General features: G+C 44.6%; 2 protein-coding genes across 2 annotated transcripts in view; one reads left to right on the top strand and one right to left on the bottom strand.

Moving 5' to 3' along the window:
• Positions 1–3,474: 3,474 nt before the first annotated feature.
• On the bottom strand, positions 3,475–5,711 carry LOC132329010 (uncharacterized). The gene is made up of 2 exons (XM_059849560.1): positions 5,119–5,711; positions 3,475–4,337 (listed from the first exon to the last, which is right to left on the bottom strand). The coding sequence occupies exons 1-2, from the start codon at positions 5,570–5,572 to the stop codon at positions 3,679–3,681; spliced, it is 1,113 nt and encodes a 370-aa protein (XP_059705543.1). The 5' UTR covers positions 5,573–5,711; the 3' UTR covers positions 3,475–3,678.
• The window catches only part of CDAN1 (codanin 1), a 31,691-nt gene continuing 16,314 nt past the window's right edge, over positions 5,711–21,087 (top strand). The window contains exons 1-11 of the mRNA XM_059849559.1: positions 5,711–6,006; positions 8,555–9,255; positions 10,826–11,032; positions 13,355–13,548; positions 13,968–14,087; positions 14,931–15,009; positions 15,396–15,516; positions 16,538–16,647; positions 17,344–17,433; positions 18,484–18,559; positions 20,532–20,740. Of these exons, the coding sequence (XP_059705542.1) occupies positions 5,911–6,006; positions 8,555–9,255; positions 10,826–11,032; positions 13,355–13,548; positions 13,968–14,087; positions 14,931–15,009; positions 15,396–15,516; positions 16,538–16,647; positions 17,344–17,433; positions 18,484–18,559; positions 20,532–20,740 (2,003 nt within the window). The 5' untranslated portion in view covers positions 5,711–5,910. The remainder of the gene's footprint in view (positions 6,007–8,554; positions 9,256–10,825; positions 11,033–13,354; positions 13,549–13,967; positions 14,088–14,930; positions 15,010–15,395; positions 15,517–16,537; positions 16,648–17,343; positions 17,434–18,483; positions 18,560–20,531; positions 20,741–21,087) is intronic.

The following is a 21,087-nucleotide window of genomic DNA, read 5'->3' as shown; positions in this document are numbered from 1 at the left end:
CTTCAATTCTTGATTGTGTTTGTATAATAATTCATTAACTTAGAAAGCTTTAGCTGAAATATTTTTCAGTGTTTTTTACTACTGTAACCCTGTAATTTAAATGGATAAAGTGCTTCAGCAGTGATTTTTTTCCCCTCTGTTTCAAGAAAGTAAAAAACAAGCGTATGTTGGTACTACTACAACATGAATATGTTCATATTGCAAATTGAAAATATTGGCTCAATGGAAGTTAACTGATTTAGTAGGTTCATGTGTTGTATATTAATAACTACAGAAAAATCCAAATAGACCTCAGAAACCTGACTTTCTATTTGTTCTTATCCCTTCTGTCTGTGTTCATCTAAACAATAAATGATTGGCGCAGCCATATCAGGTCAATTTTAGTAACAATATGGTGGCCCTGAAAAGCCAGCTGCTGATGGCATTTTTCCCTTCAAAACTGTATTCTTTAATTTAGTCAGAGGTCACTATAACTGACCTCTTTTGGAGATAATCAGCTGTCTGGATGTAGTCACTAAGCTTTTACAGTCTCTTGAGAAGACTTGTCTCCCTCTGTACAATAAACTTAAGCAGCAGATAGCAGAGAAATGAATGAATGGAAGTTGTTACTGAATCTGAGTGCTATGGAGAAAATGCAGTGTTGAGCTACCAGTTGCTCTAGTTTCCTCCAAAAGCCTTTTATTTCTCTTTCTAGTAATACGAAGCATAAGTAGAGTGTAAAATTATTACAATTTATATCTGTGGTTTGTGTGTCCTTATCCCATGCTACCAGAAAATAGTCTGCACTTTGCACAGCAGAGTAAGTTTTTAGGGAAGTCCAGAAGAATTGGAGAAAATTCCCTGGATCTCTTTCTCAGTATTACCACTGTTATGCCATGCATTTGGGGAAATTTAAAGCCAGCTCTGCCTTTGTTCAAATAATTGGCTGTATTTTCATTAAGCTTCATGACCAGGTCATTAGCTCTTGTCATTTATACAAATAGCCTGGATAGCTTCACAGGAAACAAATTGGGAATTCATTTACTCAGTAACAGTCCAAGAAAATTATGTTTCACCTTCTGTTAAGAGCAGCCAGAAACTTAATGGCATGGCTTCTGGATGGTGCATGTGACCACAGAAAGGGTGTGTAAAGAAATAGCAACCAACTGTATTAATTTGAAGATGAAAATAAGAATTTTGCCCCTCCGTAGTGATGAGAGGTAGCTCAGTTTCCTTCTGTATTTAAAAGATATAAATCTAGAATGTGTCAGAAGTGGAAGAGTGATTTTGATCTGACTCCAGTATATTTTAGTGGTACAACTAAAACACAGGGAAAGAAGCAAGACCAGAACAAACATGCTGTGGTACATTGATGTTGAGGTCTGGTTGTTGTCTGACCACCACAGTGTCTTTTAGCATTGCCTGGCTTGTCTTCATTCATACAAGAGATCCAATCTCCCCCTTCTGCTCACAGGATCTTGCTGCACTTCTCTACTCACACTATAGCTGCCTTTCATGTAAACCAGTGCTGGAACATGAGAAAGCAGACACAAGTCACCTCTCCCAAGAAATGCTGTCCTACGTGAAATTCAAGAATTAACAATTGCAAAAAGAATGGAAACATCAAGAGAATGACAGGTAGGAACTGCCAGTCGCGACCGGGACCAGCTCAAACTGCTGCCAGAAGGACCAGGTAGATCACATTTGCTAATCTACCTGGAATGTCATGGTAGCATGAATTACCTTCTGTGTCCACGAAAGGAAAATACAGAAAACCCTGCTCAAGAGAGCCCATCTGTTCTGATGGGGGAGAAATAATGCTTCCAACAAGTTAATTTGGAAAGCTTTTAACAACATAGAAACAAAAATCTGATTTAGAAGGATTCTTTGCCATTCTTAAACTCAGCAATTTCTTAATTAATTACCATCTTCTTTTGTTAAGGTAAACCTGGAATAAAGAACTTTCTCTTCTTTAAGGCATTAATCCCAATGAACACTGTGCTGTACACATATACATCTTATTTTTGTGATATATTTTCATATTTTACTCCATCTGTGATTCTGAAGGGAAACACTTGCTAACTGATTACCCTGTTTTCACATTTTAGTAGGCAGCAGTGGCTGGTTTTTGAAGTGCAGACGAGTTAATTCAGTACACCAAAATGGTGTAATGGCAGACACGAAGTACATTTTCATACGGTGGTGCTCAGTCAAAGCTGACTGCAAAAGTGGCATACCTTATGCTATGATTACATATTCTTATGCTTCTAGGAGAGGGGCAGTTTAATTGTGATTCTCTATGTCATTTGTATTGGCTAAATTCCTGCAGCAGGAATGCTTGTGCAAACTGACTGTTACACTAGAAGCAGCTAGTCATTGCTATAGACCAAATTTATCTGCAGAACCTTTTTAAATGCTGGTAATAAATGCTTACGAAGAGCACCTGTATGATTTTTCAAGTCATTGGACAAAATGTCAGGTGAGAGTGTTTTTGTCTGACCTCTGGTGCAGATGCCAGATATAAGAACATTGCACCTCTGCTCCTTCTGAATTGTGCAATATAGAGTGGCTCGAATACATAAGTCTGAAACACAAAATCGTGCCAGCGACAATACGAAATGGCAATTTTTCTTTTTGGCATGAAGATAAAATGATTTTTGCTTGTCTCAGAGTTGACACCAGGTTACATTTTGCTCCAACTCTTCCTCATTTTCGTCTTCCTTAGCTATATAGTTATGAGAAAGGAAATGATAATGAAAACTTTCTAAACTATGGAGGAGCATTTGTCTGGAATGAAGTGAGCCCCTGCCTCCTGTAATTTAACAGCAAATCTGATTTCCATTTCATGTAAAACAATACAAAGCTTTTTGTCCTCTGAGTTTCAAACACTGTGGTATTGATTCCATAAGGCTTACAAAAGGAGATGAAGATACAGCCTACATATAACCTGTCAGAAACAGGCATCATTCATCCATTCCTCATTTTTCTGTATTTCTCTATTTTAACCATGTGACTGGTTAAAAAAAGAGACTACCCTGCTAGTGCAGTAAAACACAATGTCTCTGAAGAGAAGGTGCATTTGAAAAGCCAGGAATGAACAACAGCCAAGTGGAAAAATGCTCTATGACTTCTGAATGCCAGTGAATGCTCAGTGCTAAACCATTATTAGAATAAGCAAGTATCTCAAACTATTCCTGTGATGCTTTGCACAGCTCAGACTTCGAAAACCTCAACAACAACCAAGCAAACACCCCCAACATAACTATTAGAAAAGGGAAGCACCTAAAGAGCCAGCTAGTTCTGAGGCTTGTTTAATCTAAGAATCAAGTAGCTTCTGTAAGTTAGCTCCTGGTGCTAGTAACCATAATGTTACTTTTTTACCCCACTCTTACGCCTTTTATTTTTCACAAGGTGACATTAAACAAAGGATGATACAGACAAAAGTCTTACTCAAAATAGATGTGTTTGGTTTTTCTTTTTAAGAGAATAAGGGGATAAAGAAAAGAGAATAAATTTATTAGCCAACTGCAACAGGGTTAACTGGAGGCTGGTAATTAGTGTTTAATGCCACCTATAGCAAAATGTTTCCCACTGGGAAAAACATGGGAGGCAAGTCCACTTCGCTCCCTCAAAGTCACAGGCCGGAGCAGAACATACATCAGCACCCAACAACACAGTCATTTTACATCTATTCAAGTTTTACACATCTGCAAAGCAGAAGTAGTAGCAACCATTTGGATGTTCTTTCTTAATGGTTCTCAGGGGGGGCCTAGGAAACTCAGAAGGACCTGGTTCTTGTGACATGGAGCTGGAGCTGCAGCTGCTGCTTCTGCTGCTGCTTCCAGCCACCTGTGCTCTAGCTCTGTCCTTAGCAGGGGAGAGCTGGGGGGATCCTGGGCTCAGGTACCCAGCTGTGGTCTGAGTAGATGCAGTGGCATGTGTGGTTGGGCCAGTGTTGTTTTTCACATAGACATTCTTGATAGCAACAAGCGTATGTGCCATGATGCTGATACTGTTACTCAGATCTTGCATGCCTTGCTGCAGCAGCCGAAGATTGTGGTTGACACTGTCAAAGCCAGACTGGATCACCTGTATTTGGGTCTGCTGAATCTGCAGTAGGTCCTCTTCAGTCATTTCATTTTGGTCTGCCTGGCACCTGTCTTTTGTTTTGGCTTTTACTTTCCCAGAGGAAGCACCGCCTGATGTCCCCAGAAAAGGCAGTTGTTCTTGACTAGGTGGAACCACTACCATGTCCTCAGAGCTTTCTTCTGGCTCCACCACCTTCACTACTATTTCTTCTTTGAGGTTCATCTGCTCAAGACTGGATTGATGAGATGGGCCAGGACTGCTATTAAATCCTAGAAGAGGTGGGGGGAGGGAAGAAAAGCAAAGCCCGTGAGAAACTTCATAACCTCAGTGGTGACATATTTTCTCGTCCACTAAGCACTAACATCAGTCCTTGAAACAAGACTCTCAAACTATGTTATCTTTGATGGTTTTAGAATACAAATTACTGCAACAGGTGGTAAGAAGACCATAAATACACATTCACCAGTTAACCACGTATCTGCGTACTACAGCTCCCTTACCACCACAAAAGCCAAGCTTTAGGATCCCAAAGACCAAGTTCACTGCAAGCTCATTTCAGGCTCTATTGTGCATGCAGTTAACAGTAAGAGCATTGCTGAAACACTGGATTGTAAGAATCCCTTGGTATTCCAGCATGCTAGGACAATATCGCTGGCATGTATGAAGTTATGTGCTCGCAGCACTTTGTACTGGGTAGACCTGCGCGCTGCCATGGCTTTTTGCATTTACAAGAATAATTACGGCAATAGCGAAGATCGGTGGCCGGGTCTAACGCCTCGTGGATGGGCAGCATCAGATACGAGACGCTGTTTTTACTCTTGGTGCTTTTCTTAGGCACTTCTATGACCTAGAGCACGAAGTCTCACAGTTCTGTGTGCGTGCATATACGTTTTGCCCTTCCAAGGATCCGAACCAGCGCTTTCCTGCGGGGCCAGTCCCCGCGGCCCCTGCGCGCACGCCGCTGGAGGGCGGAGCCGCTCCCCGCACACCGGGGCTCCCGCGGCTGCGGTGGGGGACGCCGGGCGGAGGGTCCGTGGCTCCCGCACTCACCCATGTCCCCCACGACGGCGCCGGGCAGCTCCAGCGTGTCGATGCCGCCCACGATAGGCACGGCCTCGGCGGGCAGCAGGGAGCCGTAGGGGCGGCGCTGGCGGCGGGCGGGCGGCGCGGCGGCGGGCGGCAGCTCCTCGGGGGCCAGGAGGAGGCCGAGGGCGGGGGGCGCCGGCGGCCCGCAGCCCTGCGAGAGGCGGCACAGCTTGCTGCGGTCCCGGCGCTTCAGGTCCCGCCACCGCTTCTTCAGGTCCTCCACGTCGCGGGGGCAGGCGGCCACCGGGTTCACCTTGTGCCGGATCAGCTCCCACACCTTCCGCTTCTGGCCCGCGGAGGCGCGGCCGGGTCCCGCCGCGAACAGCAGCTGCTCGTGCTTCAGCACCTGCTCGATCAGCACCTCCGTCTCCGCCTCGTTGAAGTTCGCCTTGCGCCGTTTGGGCGAGTCCTCGGCCATCCTCCGCCGCGGTGTCGGCGGGCGGGCAAACGAGCGAGAAGCCGCGGGAGGGGGAAACGCCGCTGCCCTTCCCTGCACCCCGGCCCCCGGGTGCCGCCGCCGCTAGGCCGGGCCCCGAGCTCTGCTGGGGAAGGAAATACCGCGCATGAGAGGAAAAGACGCGCACGGACCGGCGCAGGCGCCCCGTGCCCCGCGTGTTGACATGGGGAGGGGGCGCGGCCCCCGCCCGCCTCCCCGGCGGGAATCCCCGCTCGGCGCCGCCCCCGCGGGAAGGGGGGACACGGCGGGCCCGCCCCCGGCGCGGGTTGTGCGCGTGCTCGGCGGGAGCGGGGCCGGGAATGGCGGCCGTTTTGGAGCTGCTGCTGCAGGAGGAGGTGCCGGTCAGCGCCGTGGTGCGGTGGCTCCGGCACGGCCCCGGCCACCGCCCGGCTGAGGTAACGCGCGCTAGGTCGTCCGCCCGCAGCGCCCTGGCTCCGGCGGGGCCGGGCCCGCAGCCGCGCCACTCCCCCAGCGCCCTCCGCTGCCGCGGGCCGGGGCCGTGCGGGAAAGTTTGTCCGCCCCGCGCTGCTGTGAGGGGTGAAGCCCGCGTGGGTCAGGCCGGGGTCCCGTCAGCTGTCCTTCCGCGGCCGCGGCCGAGCGTCTGTCGAACACGCCGGCGGCACCGCCCCCGGCGCACGGCGGCGGGAAGGCGAGGCCGCCGGCGGGAGCTGCTCCGGGAGCTGCCCGGCGGGCGTGTGAAACCCGCTGGAATGCGCGGGGCTGAGCCCGCCGGAGCTCAGCGCCGCCGGCGCCGGGCGGTCTCTGGCGGGCGGTGGCGCCGCACGGCTCGGGAGCGGGGAGGCCCCGCGGGCGCGGGAAGCGCCGGGAGCCCCGGGCGCCGTGTGCCAGCGCAGAGCCCAGCGGGGGCAGCGCAGCACGGCACAGCACAGCTGGTGTCCTGAGGGAGCGCGGTGACACTTCCCGCATCTTTGCAGGGGAAGGCAGCGGTGGAAGAAGGATGAGGCTGTTAGCCCCCGGGGCTTGGGGCTTGGTGGTGGCTCTGTGCAGGCGCCAGCGCGCCTCCCGGCTGGATGTTCGTCCCGCCTGGACCTTGAGGAGGATCTTTGCGGGCTGGGAGAGGGCGCTTAATGGCCGAGTTTTGTAACGAATGATTTGGGTTCTTGTGGAAATAAAAACATTTGTAGCTGTAGATAGACTAGGAGCGCTTATGTTTCACATAGAGAATAACACAGAGAAGCAATTGTTATTTAAAGCATCTTCTACCTGAGCCCCTTGCATAGTGCAACTTAGTATTAAAATCGAAACTCACGGGGGTTACTGGTGTTACCCCCGTGAGTTAGTTGGGTATTGCTGTCATCCTAAACGTGTGGGAAGAATGGAATGGACCAGCACTTTTATGTTGTGTGGTATTTCTTCAGCTGTGACTTGCAGAAGTAGACTTGTGGACATTATGAAGTTTGAGATCCTGGCAGCTCAGCTAGCACTGTGTGGGTGAGGGGTTGGGAGGTCAAAAAGTTTGCCCTTGCAAGGAAATTTCTTGCTACCTTTTGCTGTTGGGAGCAGTGCAGTTACTTCAGCATGAGAAAGCAAGTGGGAGGTTTGCATCTGGTAGGTGTTGACAGGCTGCTGTTATCCAGTTGTGGAGGAACCAAACCTCAGTTAACTTGGACAGAGAAAGATGAGTGAAAATAGGTTGTGCTCTGAAAAGCTGGAGAAACTACCCAGCCATATGTATAGTGTAGACTGTAATCATCTTTGTGCCCCTGGGGAAGGAAATGCTAGGCCATGTCTTGCTCTAGCTCTCATGGCAGTTTTGGGCTGGAGATGGTCTTCTGACCCCTCATGGGGGTTGTATTCTGAGCTGTGCTTTTTCGCTGATTGTTGGCTGCTTGGCTTGTTATCTGGGCTGTGTCAGAATTTCACACTTCTCCAAGGAGCTGAATTGGTCTCACGCTTTCAAATATGAATTTTAGTATAGGTGTTGAAGATTGTGTGAGTCCAGTTTACAGGCATGTTAATTTTACTTTCACTTCTTTCTTTCGTGCAGAAGCCGCCTTCAGAAATAGTGTTTGCTTTCTTGACTTGTCATCTAGTTAGGGTTGTGAATACAACTTTACTGGAGTATGTATGCAATGCTTTCAGTATTCGTAAGGAAAAAGTTTTGAGAACTTCTTCTGTTGTTGCAAATGTTGCTGAATCCCGTTGAGAGGAAATAGAAACCTGATGGAGTGTTAGGAACAAAAGAATTTTCACCCAGGGTACAAAACTTCAGACTGTGCATGTAGTGTGAAGTTGTTTTTGTCTAGATTTACCTTTGTAAGATCAGTGGCACCTGTCTAGATTTCAAGTCTGTTGAGTCAGTGGAGAGGTTTTTGTTAAAGTTTCTCAAGTATAAACTTCATATAACTTAAAGTTGCACAGACTCTGTTTAGACCTCTGTGAGGTCTCGAGCAAAATTATTTAATTGAAGTGGAAGAGGAGCTTTGGTCTTGTATTTGGTGCTGCAGGACTCCAGGTGCTTCAACAGTTGTTGTTATAGCACCCCTCTGTGGGAGCAGGCAGCATTCACAGAAAAACAGGGCACAGAGACCTTGCAGATTGTAGATTTTTCTGTTAGAATTGGATGCTTTCAGTATTGATGTCTTCAAAATGTTGAACTTAGGGGCTTCAGTTGCTCCAGGTCCTCCCTGGAGGACTGCAGAGAGTGTTACTGATGTTTCCATGAAACAGTTGCACTATTTTCCAGTCAGAAACCGAAGTGAATGACTCCATTTGAAAACTTGTGCCAAAATGGCTTGTGCGTAGGCTGATTTTCAGGTCTGTGACCAGCACTATTCAATTTCAGTGATGTGCTTTGATAAGTCAAGTTGGTTTTTATTGTGTGTTGAAATTCCATAGTTACTACTTAAATGTGTCTGAGTACTTGGTCAGAAAGAATCAGGTAGCATCTTTATATTAATTTTTTGTCTACTTCCCTTGTAGGAGAACCACATCCATGACAAGCTGGTATCTCTTAGCTTGCTTCAGAAAGATTTTGTGCCTTTTCTGCTGAATTTTTTAAGGGAGCAGACCAGCCAGATCTTGACTAATGGACCCCCTACTCCTGCTAAAACTCCTAATTCCAAGGCTCATGGGAGCCAAAGGACAGGATCAGAAAGGAGGGCAGGCCATGCAACCAGCAGCCGAGTGCAGCTCTTTTCTCAACGGACTTCAGTGACCACCTGCACCACAGATACCAGCTTTTCTCCTACTGCAGCATCCACTGGTTCCTCTTCCTTTTCTGGGTCGAACCTGTCTAGCCCTTACGGTGATTTCCCCAGCGCGGTCTCCAGCAGCAGCCCGAGCTTTGGGCACAGCCCTGTGCCCCACCACGGTGAGAAGCGTTCCTCTCAGAAGGCCAGCCTGGCGAGCTTCCTGGCGGCCACGCCCGAGGCCCTGCCCGTGAGACGGGGCCGCAGGAAAGGCAGCAGCTCGGCCGGTGCCTCTGGCCGGCAGGTGGCTCGAGATCTGGGGCGTTCTCTTGCCGAAGAGGAGGATGGAAAGAGTGACGGTGGATCGTGGAGCGGAGGGAGAAGGAAGCGGAGTGAAGTGCCTCTTGTTTCTGCCAGGTCCCCGCCCAGCCAGCTAAACCTTAACAACTTGGAGGAGTTTCCACCCATGGGTGCTGCCTCTGGCTGGACAAAGTAAGAGCAAGTCTGCCTCGTTGTGTCACTGGGATTGTGCTGCAGGTTGCATCCCCTTGACCAGCTGTTGTGGGTGTCCAGGTGCAGAAGAGGCTGTAGTACACAATACATGGCTTCTGGGAAACGGGGTCAGAACTGCTTTGTTCTGGTCACCGTGTAGGGAGGGGAATATTGCCTTGACAGGGAGTCAGGTTTCCTCTCTGTGGACTCACTCAAGACATCTCTTTTGCCTCTTGCTTGTGATGCTGCCTGCAGCTTGCCAGTGCACAGCCCAGCTGATACAAAGCTGAGCACATCTTTGTCCTTGTGTGTTCTAACGAGTCAGCGTTATCTTGGCTCTTCACGTTTCTCATTTAACAGAATATCAGTCTGTCAGGAAGAGCTCTCCTGGAAGGCTCTTCAGCTTTACTGATGCTAGCAGCAAAGCTTTTGGATTGACCTTCTGTGGCTTCTGGTAGCAGATGTTAGCATGCAGCTTCGTTTGTGCTGTGTAATTGTGGACAAAATAGCAGGCTGTGTTCTTGGTCTGCAGCAAGCCCCGGTCTCCTTGGTGACTTCGGCTAAGCTTTGGGACAGCTGTTTGTGTTGTGGTTGCCTCAGTCCTTTAATCTCTGTCTTTGCATTCTTTAAAATCCTCATTACCAAATAGAAAGCCTTTGTGTCAGCCTGTTTGCTCGGTATATCAGTCACTGGTCTCTGAAAGTGGGACTTTCTAGTTGGACGCACAAAATTCCAGCTAAAAATTGTAAAGTGAGTGAGTCTGTACAGCAAATCCAAATGCAGGGTCTGGGTCATGCTCTACACGCTGCCTTGGCCAAGGGAGATAAGGTGTGTTTCCAGCACAGCCAGCAAGTCTCTCTTCCTCAATTGCATTAATGCTCAGCTAGGAAAAAGAAGGAGGAAAGAGATCACAAGTCTTTGGAAATCAATGTTACAGCTATTTTGAGAACACCTTAGCAGTTAATATGTAGCAACCAGCATTTCTGTGGTGCTTTATGTTTCTGTATCCATTTCCTTTTTTTTTTAGTGTTTTTTTTGCTACATTACCAAGCCTATTCCTGAAGGACAAATACAAGTATTTTATGCAGGAAGGATGAGTTTCCCTGAACTTAAACGCCCTGATGTAACTTGGGAGCCTGGACTCTCACTGATAGACAATGGCAACTTGATTGATTTTGGGTTTTTTTTTTTTTTTTTTTCTCCTGATCATGTTAGAAATTGATTCACGAGCAGTTTCTTACTTAAATGAGGCATATCCTGTCCTGTAAATTAGAAACATTTGGAAGGGTTGTGTGGCACCTGTTAGATGGCTTGCTATTTGATAATTAAGTTTGCTGCAGGTTCAGCACGTTGTTTGTAGCAGTCTATAGCTCCATGAATTTTTTTTTTCAGTGATAAAATAAAATGGATAGCTACAGGTACAGTTTAGAAATTCAATATCCCAGCTCAACATCCATTTTGTTTTAGCATTAGATTCCTCTGGAAGAGTTGATTGCACATCTGTCTTGAGAGTGAAATTTTTTGTTGTTGTTGAGCTTGATTTTAGTGGAATTGCTTTTCTTCTTTTCAGCAAAAGCAAGCCATCGAGGCGAATCAACCCAACTCCTGTGAGTGCTGAGCGGCCCCTCTCCAAACCAAAGACCTGTTTCACTTCTACACCTGTCAGCCGGTCCCCAGCCTCAAGCCTTGAGGCCTTTGCTGCTGTCCAGGAAGGAAACCTCTCATCTGTGATAAGCAACAGCCTTCAAGAGGAGAGGGAGATGCTGAAGAAAGAACGGTACAGTCTGAGCAGGGGGCTGATCTGATTCTTAATTCTCTTGTGTCCTGGTTCCAGCCAGGACAGGGTTAATTTTTCAGTAGCTAGGAGGGGGCATGGCCAGGACAAAGTGAAAATGAGAAAATGACAGAAGAGTAGCCAAACCAGATATTGGTGACCTTAAACTATAATTTGCCTAAAGCCAAGTGTGTCTGTGGTATCAGACTAGGATATTAATGCACCTAGCTCATGTTTGCCATTTTAGAGGTGTGCTGACTCTGGAACAATGACCCTCACTTCAAAAGTATAGCAAGTTCTCACTACTTTGTTGAGATTTTCTCTTCATGGAAATTAATGTGTGGCTATCTCCTGTGCACCTTTCCTTAGATTGCACAGGCAAAGCAATTGGGTGTAATTAGACTGTGTTTGAAGATTGCACCAAAAAACATTGGTTTGCAGAAAATGAGTTAGTGATGCAATTGTGTGGAAAGTGTCGATGGTCGTAATGCAAGGTAGACTAACAGAAGCTTGCAATCAGAGAAAACAGAATATGGGCACTTGAGATTCTGTTTTAAAGATTACTGCTGCAGTTATCTGTCGAAAATTGCTGTCTGATGAAGTGAATCTTCTAATTTTGTTTCTGCTGTTTGGTTAGTGTGATGTTCATTGCTTATGAAATGGTACCACTGGTAGTCTGTGAAGATTGATTCTTAGAAAAAAAACAAAGTGCAGTAGTTTGCACTATTGTTTATAATTGCTGAGAGAACTGTTGCTGTTCTTTGTAGGTTTTGTTCTTGGGGAAACTCCTCAGGACACATGGGTGTAATTCTTTTCCTGCTAAGTTTTGCAGTTCACTTCAGTGGGACCAGAACTGGCTGAAACATATCCAGTAGAGTCTAATGAATTACTGCTTGTACTGAACCTGCAGCAGAAATGCTCAGGATTCAAACCTGCCACTCTGCACTTAAGTCTAGCACCTATTCCAGTCTGAATTCTACCTGAAATGTCCCAATAATGTGTATCAGCTGAAGTCAGTGAAATGGCAGTATGTGGTTGGTTGGATCTTGCCCATGCAGTGATATTCTTATCTGACCCATCACACTTGAAAGCTGGGAGTTGCTGCTGTGTCCTCAGTTGTGGTGAAGTACAGAAGTAAGGCAGTCTTCAGCCAGCTGGATCCCTTTGAGCAAGGGAAAAAGGTGAATTTCATCCTGAGGTAGATGACACTGGGGCAGAAGTGGAGCACAGTCTAACTGCATTATTGGAAACTTGCCATGGATAAGGTCACAAAGTACTTGATAGGGCTCATCCCTTGGGTGTGATCACAAAGTACCTAATGAATAATTTTCTTCAGTTCTGTCTATTACTCAATAATTTTCTTCTGTTGGTTGATTATGTTCATTGCAAGGAAGCTGCTGGTAATCTTTCTACTTCCATTTTGGGACCAGTTGTTCTTCATCACAGCAGTTCTGCTAGAAATAGGCCAATAGAAAAGGTTCTTTGTTGCAGCTAAAGTGTTTCTGACTTCCCAGAGCCCTTAAAGTGACTTAAATCTTTCACTTTTGATGGAGTGTGGCAAGAGGTAGTGTGATGTTCCAGGTGTAAATGTTCCATTGGAATCTTTGACAATCATTTGACATTGCTGTTCCTGCCTTGTGTCCTGTGTCTCACGTGTGTTACATATGCCACTCTGGTGTTGCATTTTGGATGACCTCTCTAGATACAGTTTTGTACAATGTCTGTGTATTTAACTGAGTGATCATTGTTGATATAGAATCCAGCAGTCAAAGTAGTTTGTTCCTTCTATTGTTTAACTTGCCAATCTGAGATTTCATCAGCTGTTGCATTGCCTTTGCACTTAAGTGGTATTGGGTCTTCTCAGAGTGTCATTACTTTACATCTCTACCAAAGGGATGGATGTGAGCCTTATTTTCATAGATGTTTTAAATTGTCTAGCTGTCAGAAACTGTCCATGAAAAGAGGATTTTTAGGACCTGGTCTCTAATAGATTCCCTGTTCTTAGCAAGTACCAGTTCAGATGAGAGAAGCAATAACATATGTTAGTTGGTTAATTTGGTCAAAGTGCTACACTATTTTAACAGAGTTGGAGTTTGAATGGCATTCTTTAGTCTTTTGCTTGCTAGACCCAAGATCTGTTCTCTGTTAGATAAAGATGACTTAAATTACTGTCATGCTAAAAGCTATTTAGACAGTGTAAATGACATGGTTTAGTTATTGCAGGATTTCCTTCATGCTACACTGGAAGAGAAAGACCTCTTCTGGTGCATGGCTGCTCTAGATCATCCTCAGTCACATGGTTATGTTGCTGCTCTTGAATTTCAGATGCAAATTGCTGCACCAGGCATCTTCTCCTGCAGGGATACCTTTTGATCCTTGTACTCCTACCAAACCTAGCTACACTCGCAGTGCCAGCCTTCCTGCTGAAAGCCATTTGGTGACCTGTGCAAATCCTGCTAAGGTTTCCTGCAAGAAACAGTTGGAGTGTCTGGCACAGCTCTATTCATCATGTATAGCAGGTGAGGACACAGAGGATGTGAGACTGACCTTTCTTTGGGCTTTGAACTTGCGTGTGTGTTGTGGGAGGGAGATAGATTGGAGGTCGAAGCTCTGGGATAGTTATAGTGTGCAAACAAATGACATCTGGAAAAATAAAGCCAATACAGTCATTTAAATAAATGAATTCTTGGCAAAAATGTAGGGAAGGAGGTTGGCCTGATGCAGTACTCTGAGCTGCAGCTGAATATCCCATCTGAAACCAGACTGTTCCCTAGCCCATCTTTCTCATGCTGATCTACACTGTATCACAGTATCATGCTGTGGGGAGACAATTCTTTGCTGACTACCAGAGAAAAGGAATCTATCTTTTTACCCTTGTGCATTAAAGCAGAACAGTATTGAGTACTCCACCTTTAACATCTCAATTACTCTCTCCCAGAAAACCTGGTACCAAATATTTTTCTGGAACTGTTTTTCGTTCTGCAACTGTTGACATCTAAAGGCACTTCTGCTGCAGAAGATGGGGATAGTGACCCTGAAATCAGTGAAAGAAATAGAGGTAAGCAGTAGTAATGAAGAAAAGACTCTTGCTTCCATAGAGTGAGAAAGTGTTGTAGAGTAGCTTGGACAGTTATTCTTAAATGACATAAAAATGCCTTATTACCACTGTGGGACTCATCTGAGATGCTGACAAAAGTCATGCATGTATGGGAAGTGCTTCCACAGTATGATGGAGTGGGGTTGCTAGTTACTGTTGGAATCTAGTTGTCTGCTATTGTGCAAGATTTGCTGTGGCTACTTCCTATCAGTGACTTTTAGAGGGAAGGACAGATGTGCTCAAGTTGTTTCTCCACCGATCCTGCAACTCAAATGTGCTGTTGACCTGCTATGTGTTTATTAAGCTTCAGGTTTGGATCTGAGTGCACAGGATCCAGCTGTATTGTTGCATTTGGGTTTTGGCAAATTCAGCCTTAAGCTTGATGCAATTATTACTTTGATATGGATAGTACAACCAAAAGAGTGGCTTTAGGATGAGACCCACCACAGCCTCCTCCACCCCACATTCCTCAATTTGACTGACCTTTGTTTTGCTACCCTTTGATTCTTAGGGCTGAGATTAGGAAATCTTCAGCTATGGGAACACCATTTTATGATTGATTGTAGTTGTTCTACTTTTCTTGTCCTGTATCTGCTTACTGTTGTTCAGAACACTGAGAAAGAGTCTTTCCCATACCTTTAGTATAGGAAGAATAGGGAATTGGAACTTCTGAAAATTGAGTAGGAGTCTGGAAGATTATTTTTGTTTCTGTCAGTTCCTACTTTCCTTAAAAGCAAATTGTTTGTCCTTTAGTTTCTAAATGGTGAAAGGTACTGTTGTCTCATGTTTCTTTTTTCCTCTTAGATGTGTCAGGAAGACAGCATTTTGAAAGTGTGCACAACTGTGTTTATTTTGCTGTTCGAGTCTTGGATTATCAATATGAGTAAGTTGAATTCTTTTTTCATCTGCTCGTGTCTGCAGGTGTGTGTGGGATTAAGCAAGTGTGCTTGGGTTGTAGAACTTTACCAGTTACAGGCACAGAGTTGTTAATTTTTCTTCAAAACATACATGACCTGGATTTGCATGTCTGTGGGTTTCCCTGCACTGATGTGTCCACCGAACTTTGTTGTAATTGTGCAGGAATGGGAAAGTCGTGAGATGAGAATGATAACAAATACAGATACCAGTAGGATTTCCTGCTGGTACATGTCCTTTAGAACTCTTGGCAGCATCATAAAACAGAAACATAAGCATTTCTTTAGAACTGCTCATGTGTTGTTTATGTCTGTCTGTCTGTCTCTCTGAGCTTTATGCCCATTACCTTGGCAGAATTATTTCCCATTTGGAAAAGGGGATGCTGAAGCTTTTGGCCGAAAATGAGCGGATTGCATCGTTTTCTCCCACCTTGCACAAGAGGCTCAGGCAGGCTTATGAAAGCAGCACAGCTAAGGTAAAAATTAGCAGACCCTAAGTGACATTGCTTCAAGCCTTTGTGTCGTTGTTCCTTTATTTGCAATGGCTTTGATGTTAAATCTCATTCCTTCTGTTTCATGTTTTTGTGTTGTCTTTAGAAACTGTCTAAAAGCTATTTTTTTTTTTTCTTGTCAATGGGTGAGAGAGTTGCTGGGTCCAGTGATTGTTAGCTGTGCATCACTGCTGGCTAGCCTTATGTTGTGCTCCAGGCCCTGACCTCAGCCAGAGATTTTGACAGGGTCAAGTTTTGCTTTTGAAAATTCTCACCTAATAAACATGGATCCCAGGAGAATGATTAGTTAGGTGCAATATCAGAAGGTAGTTTCAAAGATTTGGATTTCTTTCATAGATATGGACACTTTTTAGGCAAACAACATTTCACAGGAGACAGTCCAGACTGGGAAAAATGGTTCCCTCGTGTGATCAACTGGGTTAGAGAACCAGTTTGATTGGTAGGAATTGGATGGTAAAAATGTATTTTGTGTCTCGTGTCATCAGTCTTTTAAAAATGGAAATTACTCTTGGCAAAGAAAGGATGGTGTGCTGAGATTGGGACTTGTCAGTGGCTGAACTTTAAAGTTGTTAAAGTTGTAAATAAAGGTCTTGTTACTTGAAGAACAGTAAGGACAAAGAGTAAGGTAACAGAAATTGCCAGCCAGGATCCTGGATTTTCTAAAGCCTATACTTTCTATATTGAAAGTATAGTTCAACTGTTTGTGTCTTTCCACACGTTATCAATACTGGTTGCAATCTGGTCAGCAGAGATTTAAGGGGGCCAGATACCTTCTCTCTTAATGCTGAGTGATTCCGCCTCTGTGGCCCAATGTAGATTGTAAAACTTGGTGTTTGCTAGTAGTTAGCAATTGGGAAGTAAGGTGTCTGAACAACTCAGCTAGTGATACTTGTTTCCTAACCATGCCTTTTCCCTGCTTTTTTCTTGGTCTCAGAATGTTTAGAGACTTCCATTAGCTTAATGGCTGCCTTTATATTTTTAACAGGTGTCTCTCCTGCTGCCATGCTCTGTACAGTCTGTTTCTTTTCAGCCAGAAACCGATAATCGCTCTAACTTTCCCAGTGACAGAGCATTTCACATATTTAAGAAACAAAGGTAAGTTTCTTCTACTGTTCCTGGATGCTCAAGGGTATAACCTTTGCATGATTGTGACTAAAAGATATTAAGAATGTCTCATGTTTGCTACATGTTGTAGAAAAAAATCTTGAATTTTTTTTCTCTAATTAAATGAAAAAAAGTCTTTGTCCATATTGACTGCAGGAACTAGATGGTTAATGTCTTTAGAGAAGAACAGCCTAATTCTTCAGGAGTTATTGAGACTTCTGATAATGCCAGTACAGTGTGTCATCCTACTGGATTGCTTCTGCATATATATCTGGTATGCTTTTATTCTTCCTGCTGCCTCCCTCCATGCTTGCAGCGACAGGGTGAGGGCAGAATGACAAGTTGTCTTGGTCCTTTTCTTTTTCTCATAGGTATTACTTCATGTGGCTTATTCTTTGCTGCCTCTCAGTCTTCACTATGTCTGTCTGGTAATGGCTGTTTTGGTCATTCCATCATAGATTGGGCATAACAAGCTTAAGCACTTGCTGTCAAAGACATGGAAAATGGAAACTCACTGAAGTACTGCTAACATTTATGAGTTTTTCAAAGGTATCTGAATGCTTGGAGGCTGGAGTTACTTAATCTGAGGTAGATTCTTGCTGGGAAGCTTTGGAACAATTAATGCTCAATTGTTGCTTCAGATTTTGAAGAGTGGGAATTCATTCCCTTAAATATCTTGATTTGCAGGGATATATTTTATGAGCTTCTGCGTGAATGGGAGGATAACAATGAGAAAACTGGCTGGGACTTTGAAAGAGTTCTGGGCAACAAGATCAGGTAGGAGTCTTAAGCAACTTCAGCTAGTTCTTTAATGCAGCTGAATTGCTGGTGAATCATGCTGCACTTGGCATCCTTAGTTCCATGTCCTGCTGGTCTTCTGCACTACTCTGCAGGGTGCTGTGTGCTGCTTGGGAGGGTGTCATGTACACTTGCTTCTGAATTTAAAAGCATCAACCTTTACCTTAAAGAAACAAGCCATAAGTGGCAGGGGCCTAATTTGATCAGTCCTGATGTTGATCTTTTCCTTTCATAATCACAGAAAGAGCTACTCTAAAACCAGTGTATTGTTGTCTGAACATTGTTATTATACACACTTGTGTGTGCCTGTCATGTTTTCCATGTCAGGCTCGTCTTAAGTGAGGAGAAGTCCTTTATAGGTTCAGAAGCTGGGCATTCTTCTAATTATTTCAGGGGGTCTACTGCATTGGCTCTGAAAACAAGACAGCTGTGTCTCTTTCTGTGGAAAGCAGACTGTTTTATTCATTTATTGCTCTATCAAAATGCAGTATATATAAAGAAACTATTATAGCATTGAAAGCAGTTGCCTTGTGGGTTTCTGTGTTAGTCTCAACCACCAGCCTACTTAAGTAACATGTATGTAGGTGGCATTTCACCACAAGAGCAAAACAAGGCTGAGGCTTAAACTGAGAAATTTTGGGGCATCAGAAGTAGCACTGTTGCTGTTTCCTTACTTCCATATGTGTGAACTCTCAACTTGCTGTTCTGGGCAGGGATGAGTGGGAGCTGAATGAGTTTATTCTTTTTTCTAAATAACAGCATTATTGAAGAAAAGGAAGAGATTCTTTTTATCTCTAGAGATGTGTTTACTCTGCAGGTGCTCAGGGAGAATTTTTGTTTCCATGTCAGCAGCAGGTGGGGCTCTGTGCCTGGGAAACTGGGTTAAAAAATATTGCTTTTTTTCAATGGCCTTAGGAGATTGCTTTCTTAAAAGTAGGTTTTTTATGTTTTTGATATAGTTTGAGGTTAGAACACTGTTTTTTGTACCACAAAGTTCCATTCAGAATTTGATCATGTTTTCCTTCACAGGGCCATGATGGCTCACCTATCTGCAACCTGCAACCATAGCCATTTTGCCAGGCTCTTTCAGAAACAGCTTATCCAGGTAAATGACTTGGGTTGTTTAATGACTGTATACATCAAAGCAGATTTCATCCTTCCTTGGCCTGAGAAAACAAGCCATGTCTTGTAAGCTTCTTTGAGATTTTCCTATTGAAACTGTTTTGGGGAGAGACAAGTTGTCAGGATGGGAATTTCTTTCCTTCTTCAGAAATAATGAGTGATAAATTACCAAGGAAGTCTCTTTAAATCAGGAATTAGGCACGCTGAGAACATCATGAGTTTAAGCATTCATTCTTCATGGCTATTTACTTCGACCTTCTAATTTTAGTACAGTTATAGTTTCTGGAAGTTTTTGGCATTTGTACAAATACATTTGGGATGTATTTTGGGATTTGTCAAGTGCAGAGGTTCCCAGTTATGTTTGTTAGCAGCATGAGTGCAAAAAATCTTTGGTTCTTCTGTGTAACACTCAACAGGCTGGTTTTGGTACAGTATTTCTGTTGTAATTTGGAGGGGGGGGTTGGCCAATTTCAAGCATCATCTGGCTTCATTGTAAGTAGATGAATGAAGAAGAAGATTCACTGTGTTCTCTGTAGATGTGTGGCTTATTGGTGGGCTCCTTTTGGAGAGCAAAACAGCCAGAGAACCTCACCTTGAGTGTTACCTCACACACATTGCCAGGAAGTTGCAAGCTGTTGGAATGTTGTAAATTCCTCTAGTGTCAAGTCTGAGTTTGCATCAATGACCTATCTGACTGTGTGGGTGTGTTCATGGAAATTGTGGGAAAGACGTAAGATTAACTTTGTTGCATCAGTAGGATTTAGTTAGTCATAGGTGCTGTATTTTTCCTTTGTATCTGTGCCTTCTTAATGAAGACTGCAGGATTTCACAAGGGTAGCCAAAGATCTAAACTGTCTGGGAAGTGATTTGCAGAATCTTGTGTGTATTATGATACTCTTGCAGAAATGAACCGAGACTGAGGACTTGTGTCAAGGCCTGATAATTTAAAGGTAGAGAAGTGTAGCAAGATGTTCCCTTGGGGGGGTGAGGATGCTCTCTTTGGAATAAATGGACCTAATACTTCCTCACTTGATAGATATTCTTAAATGTTGCTTCTTTTTATTGTGATCTCTCTCATTAAAACCATCATGACTTAGATGCAGGGATATGCAGTCAACTTTTCCTGTTGCTGAGTATTTGCTAGGTTATGTCTGGAGTGCTGTGTCCAGTCTTGGGCTCACCGGCGCAAGGAAAGAAAGGTACAGACTTACTAGAGCAAGTTCAGCTCAGGGCTTTGTAAATGATTAAGGCACCAAGCATTTTTTGTATGAGAAAAAGTGCTGAGACCTGGGAGTATTCAGCATGGAGAAGAGAAGGCTCCAGGTTGTCTTAGTGCTGTTATAAATACCTGCTGGGAGGGGATGAAGAAGAGGGAGCGAGATTTTTCTCAGTCGTGTTCACTGACAGGTCAGGAGGCTGAGCCTGGCTGAACAAAAGGGTTGGATTAGATGATGCAAGAAGCCCCTTCTTAACAGTTCTGTAATTCTTTGAGTCCTGAGTTGTATCTGTGTGTTTGAGGCAGTGGGACATTAGTTTTTAAATTTTATTTAACTCTGTAGGAGTTCAGGAACACCTGCTCTGGGAATATGTAGTGCAGCATCATGGGCCTTAGAGACTGAGCTAAAGATCCTTCTGAATAGTTCGTGAAGATTGTGAGAGTGATCGGTATTCTTTCCACATATCCACATGTAGCCTGCTAGATATTCCCTAGTTAGATGTGTAGGATTGGAATTCCATCTCACAAGACCTCTAGGCTGTGTATGGCCAAGGTGGGGGTAGCATGTTTTGGCATGGGGAAGAGTTGTTCTGCATGTTCCTGGGCACCAGGAAAGACCATGCGTGGATTACTCCAAAAACTGTCTTGTGAGGAAGGGATAATATGCTGGGTGAGAGATGGAGTGAAATGATGCCTTGTTACAAATATTCTACCTCGCTATTCTTTCTGTCTCCTAAAGATGTGCAAAGGTCCTGTTGGTGGTGGTGCAAGCTGGGGAGACACCCCAGACCAGGATGTCCTTAATATGCTGGGCTCTGATAATCTGAGCCGTCTGAAGAGGCTGCAGGAAAGATTTGTTGTCCCTCAGAGTATCAGAGGGCCTTGTCCACCCCCTTCATTCCCAGGATGCCAACAATTCTTCAGGGACTTCATCCTCAGTGCTGGAAGGTGAGCAGACTGGGCTTGCTGTTCCCTCTGAAATGTGTGGGCAGTGGAAGCACCAGCATATTTCTCTTGCAGCAGGAAGCTATCCAGAAAGTTTGGGACCAGATTATATGGCAATGATTTTTCTTCTATAAACCCATAATATTTTTTGGGAGTTGTCAGCATTTTCCAGTGCCAAGGCACGCAGTGCTACCTAGCAAGTACACTGGACTGGACAAATGCTTCTTGTGTGATAGTTCATGAAGCCAAGGTGTGCAGGATGAAGCCACGTTCATGGTTTTGTTTAACAGGTTTTTCACAATTCACAGCATGGGGGAATTGTAATTTATGAGAGATTTTAATCTTAAATT

This window comes from Haemorhous mexicanus, chromosome 6 (genome assembly GCF_027477595.1).
Source record: "Haemorhous mexicanus isolate bHaeMex1 chromosome 6, bHaeMex1.pri, whole genome shotgun sequence".
Lineage (NCBI taxonomy): Eukaryota > Metazoa > Chordata > Aves > Passeriformes > Fringillidae > Haemorhous > Haemorhous mexicanus.
The sequence above is the reverse complement of the archived record's forward strand: the minus strand, read 5'-3'. Positions and strand labels throughout refer to the sequence as shown.

Bases quoted from the DNA above. Each gene is read 5' to 3' on its own strand.
- LOC132329010 (XM_059849560.1), bottom strand. From the start codon at position 5,572: ATGGCCGAGGACTCGCCCAAACGGCGCAAGGCGAACTTCAACGAGGCG. The intron at 4,338-5,118 runs GTGAGTGCGGGA...CACCTCTTCTAG, and splicing joins CGCCGTCGTGGGGGACATGG to GATTTAATAGCAGTCCTGGC.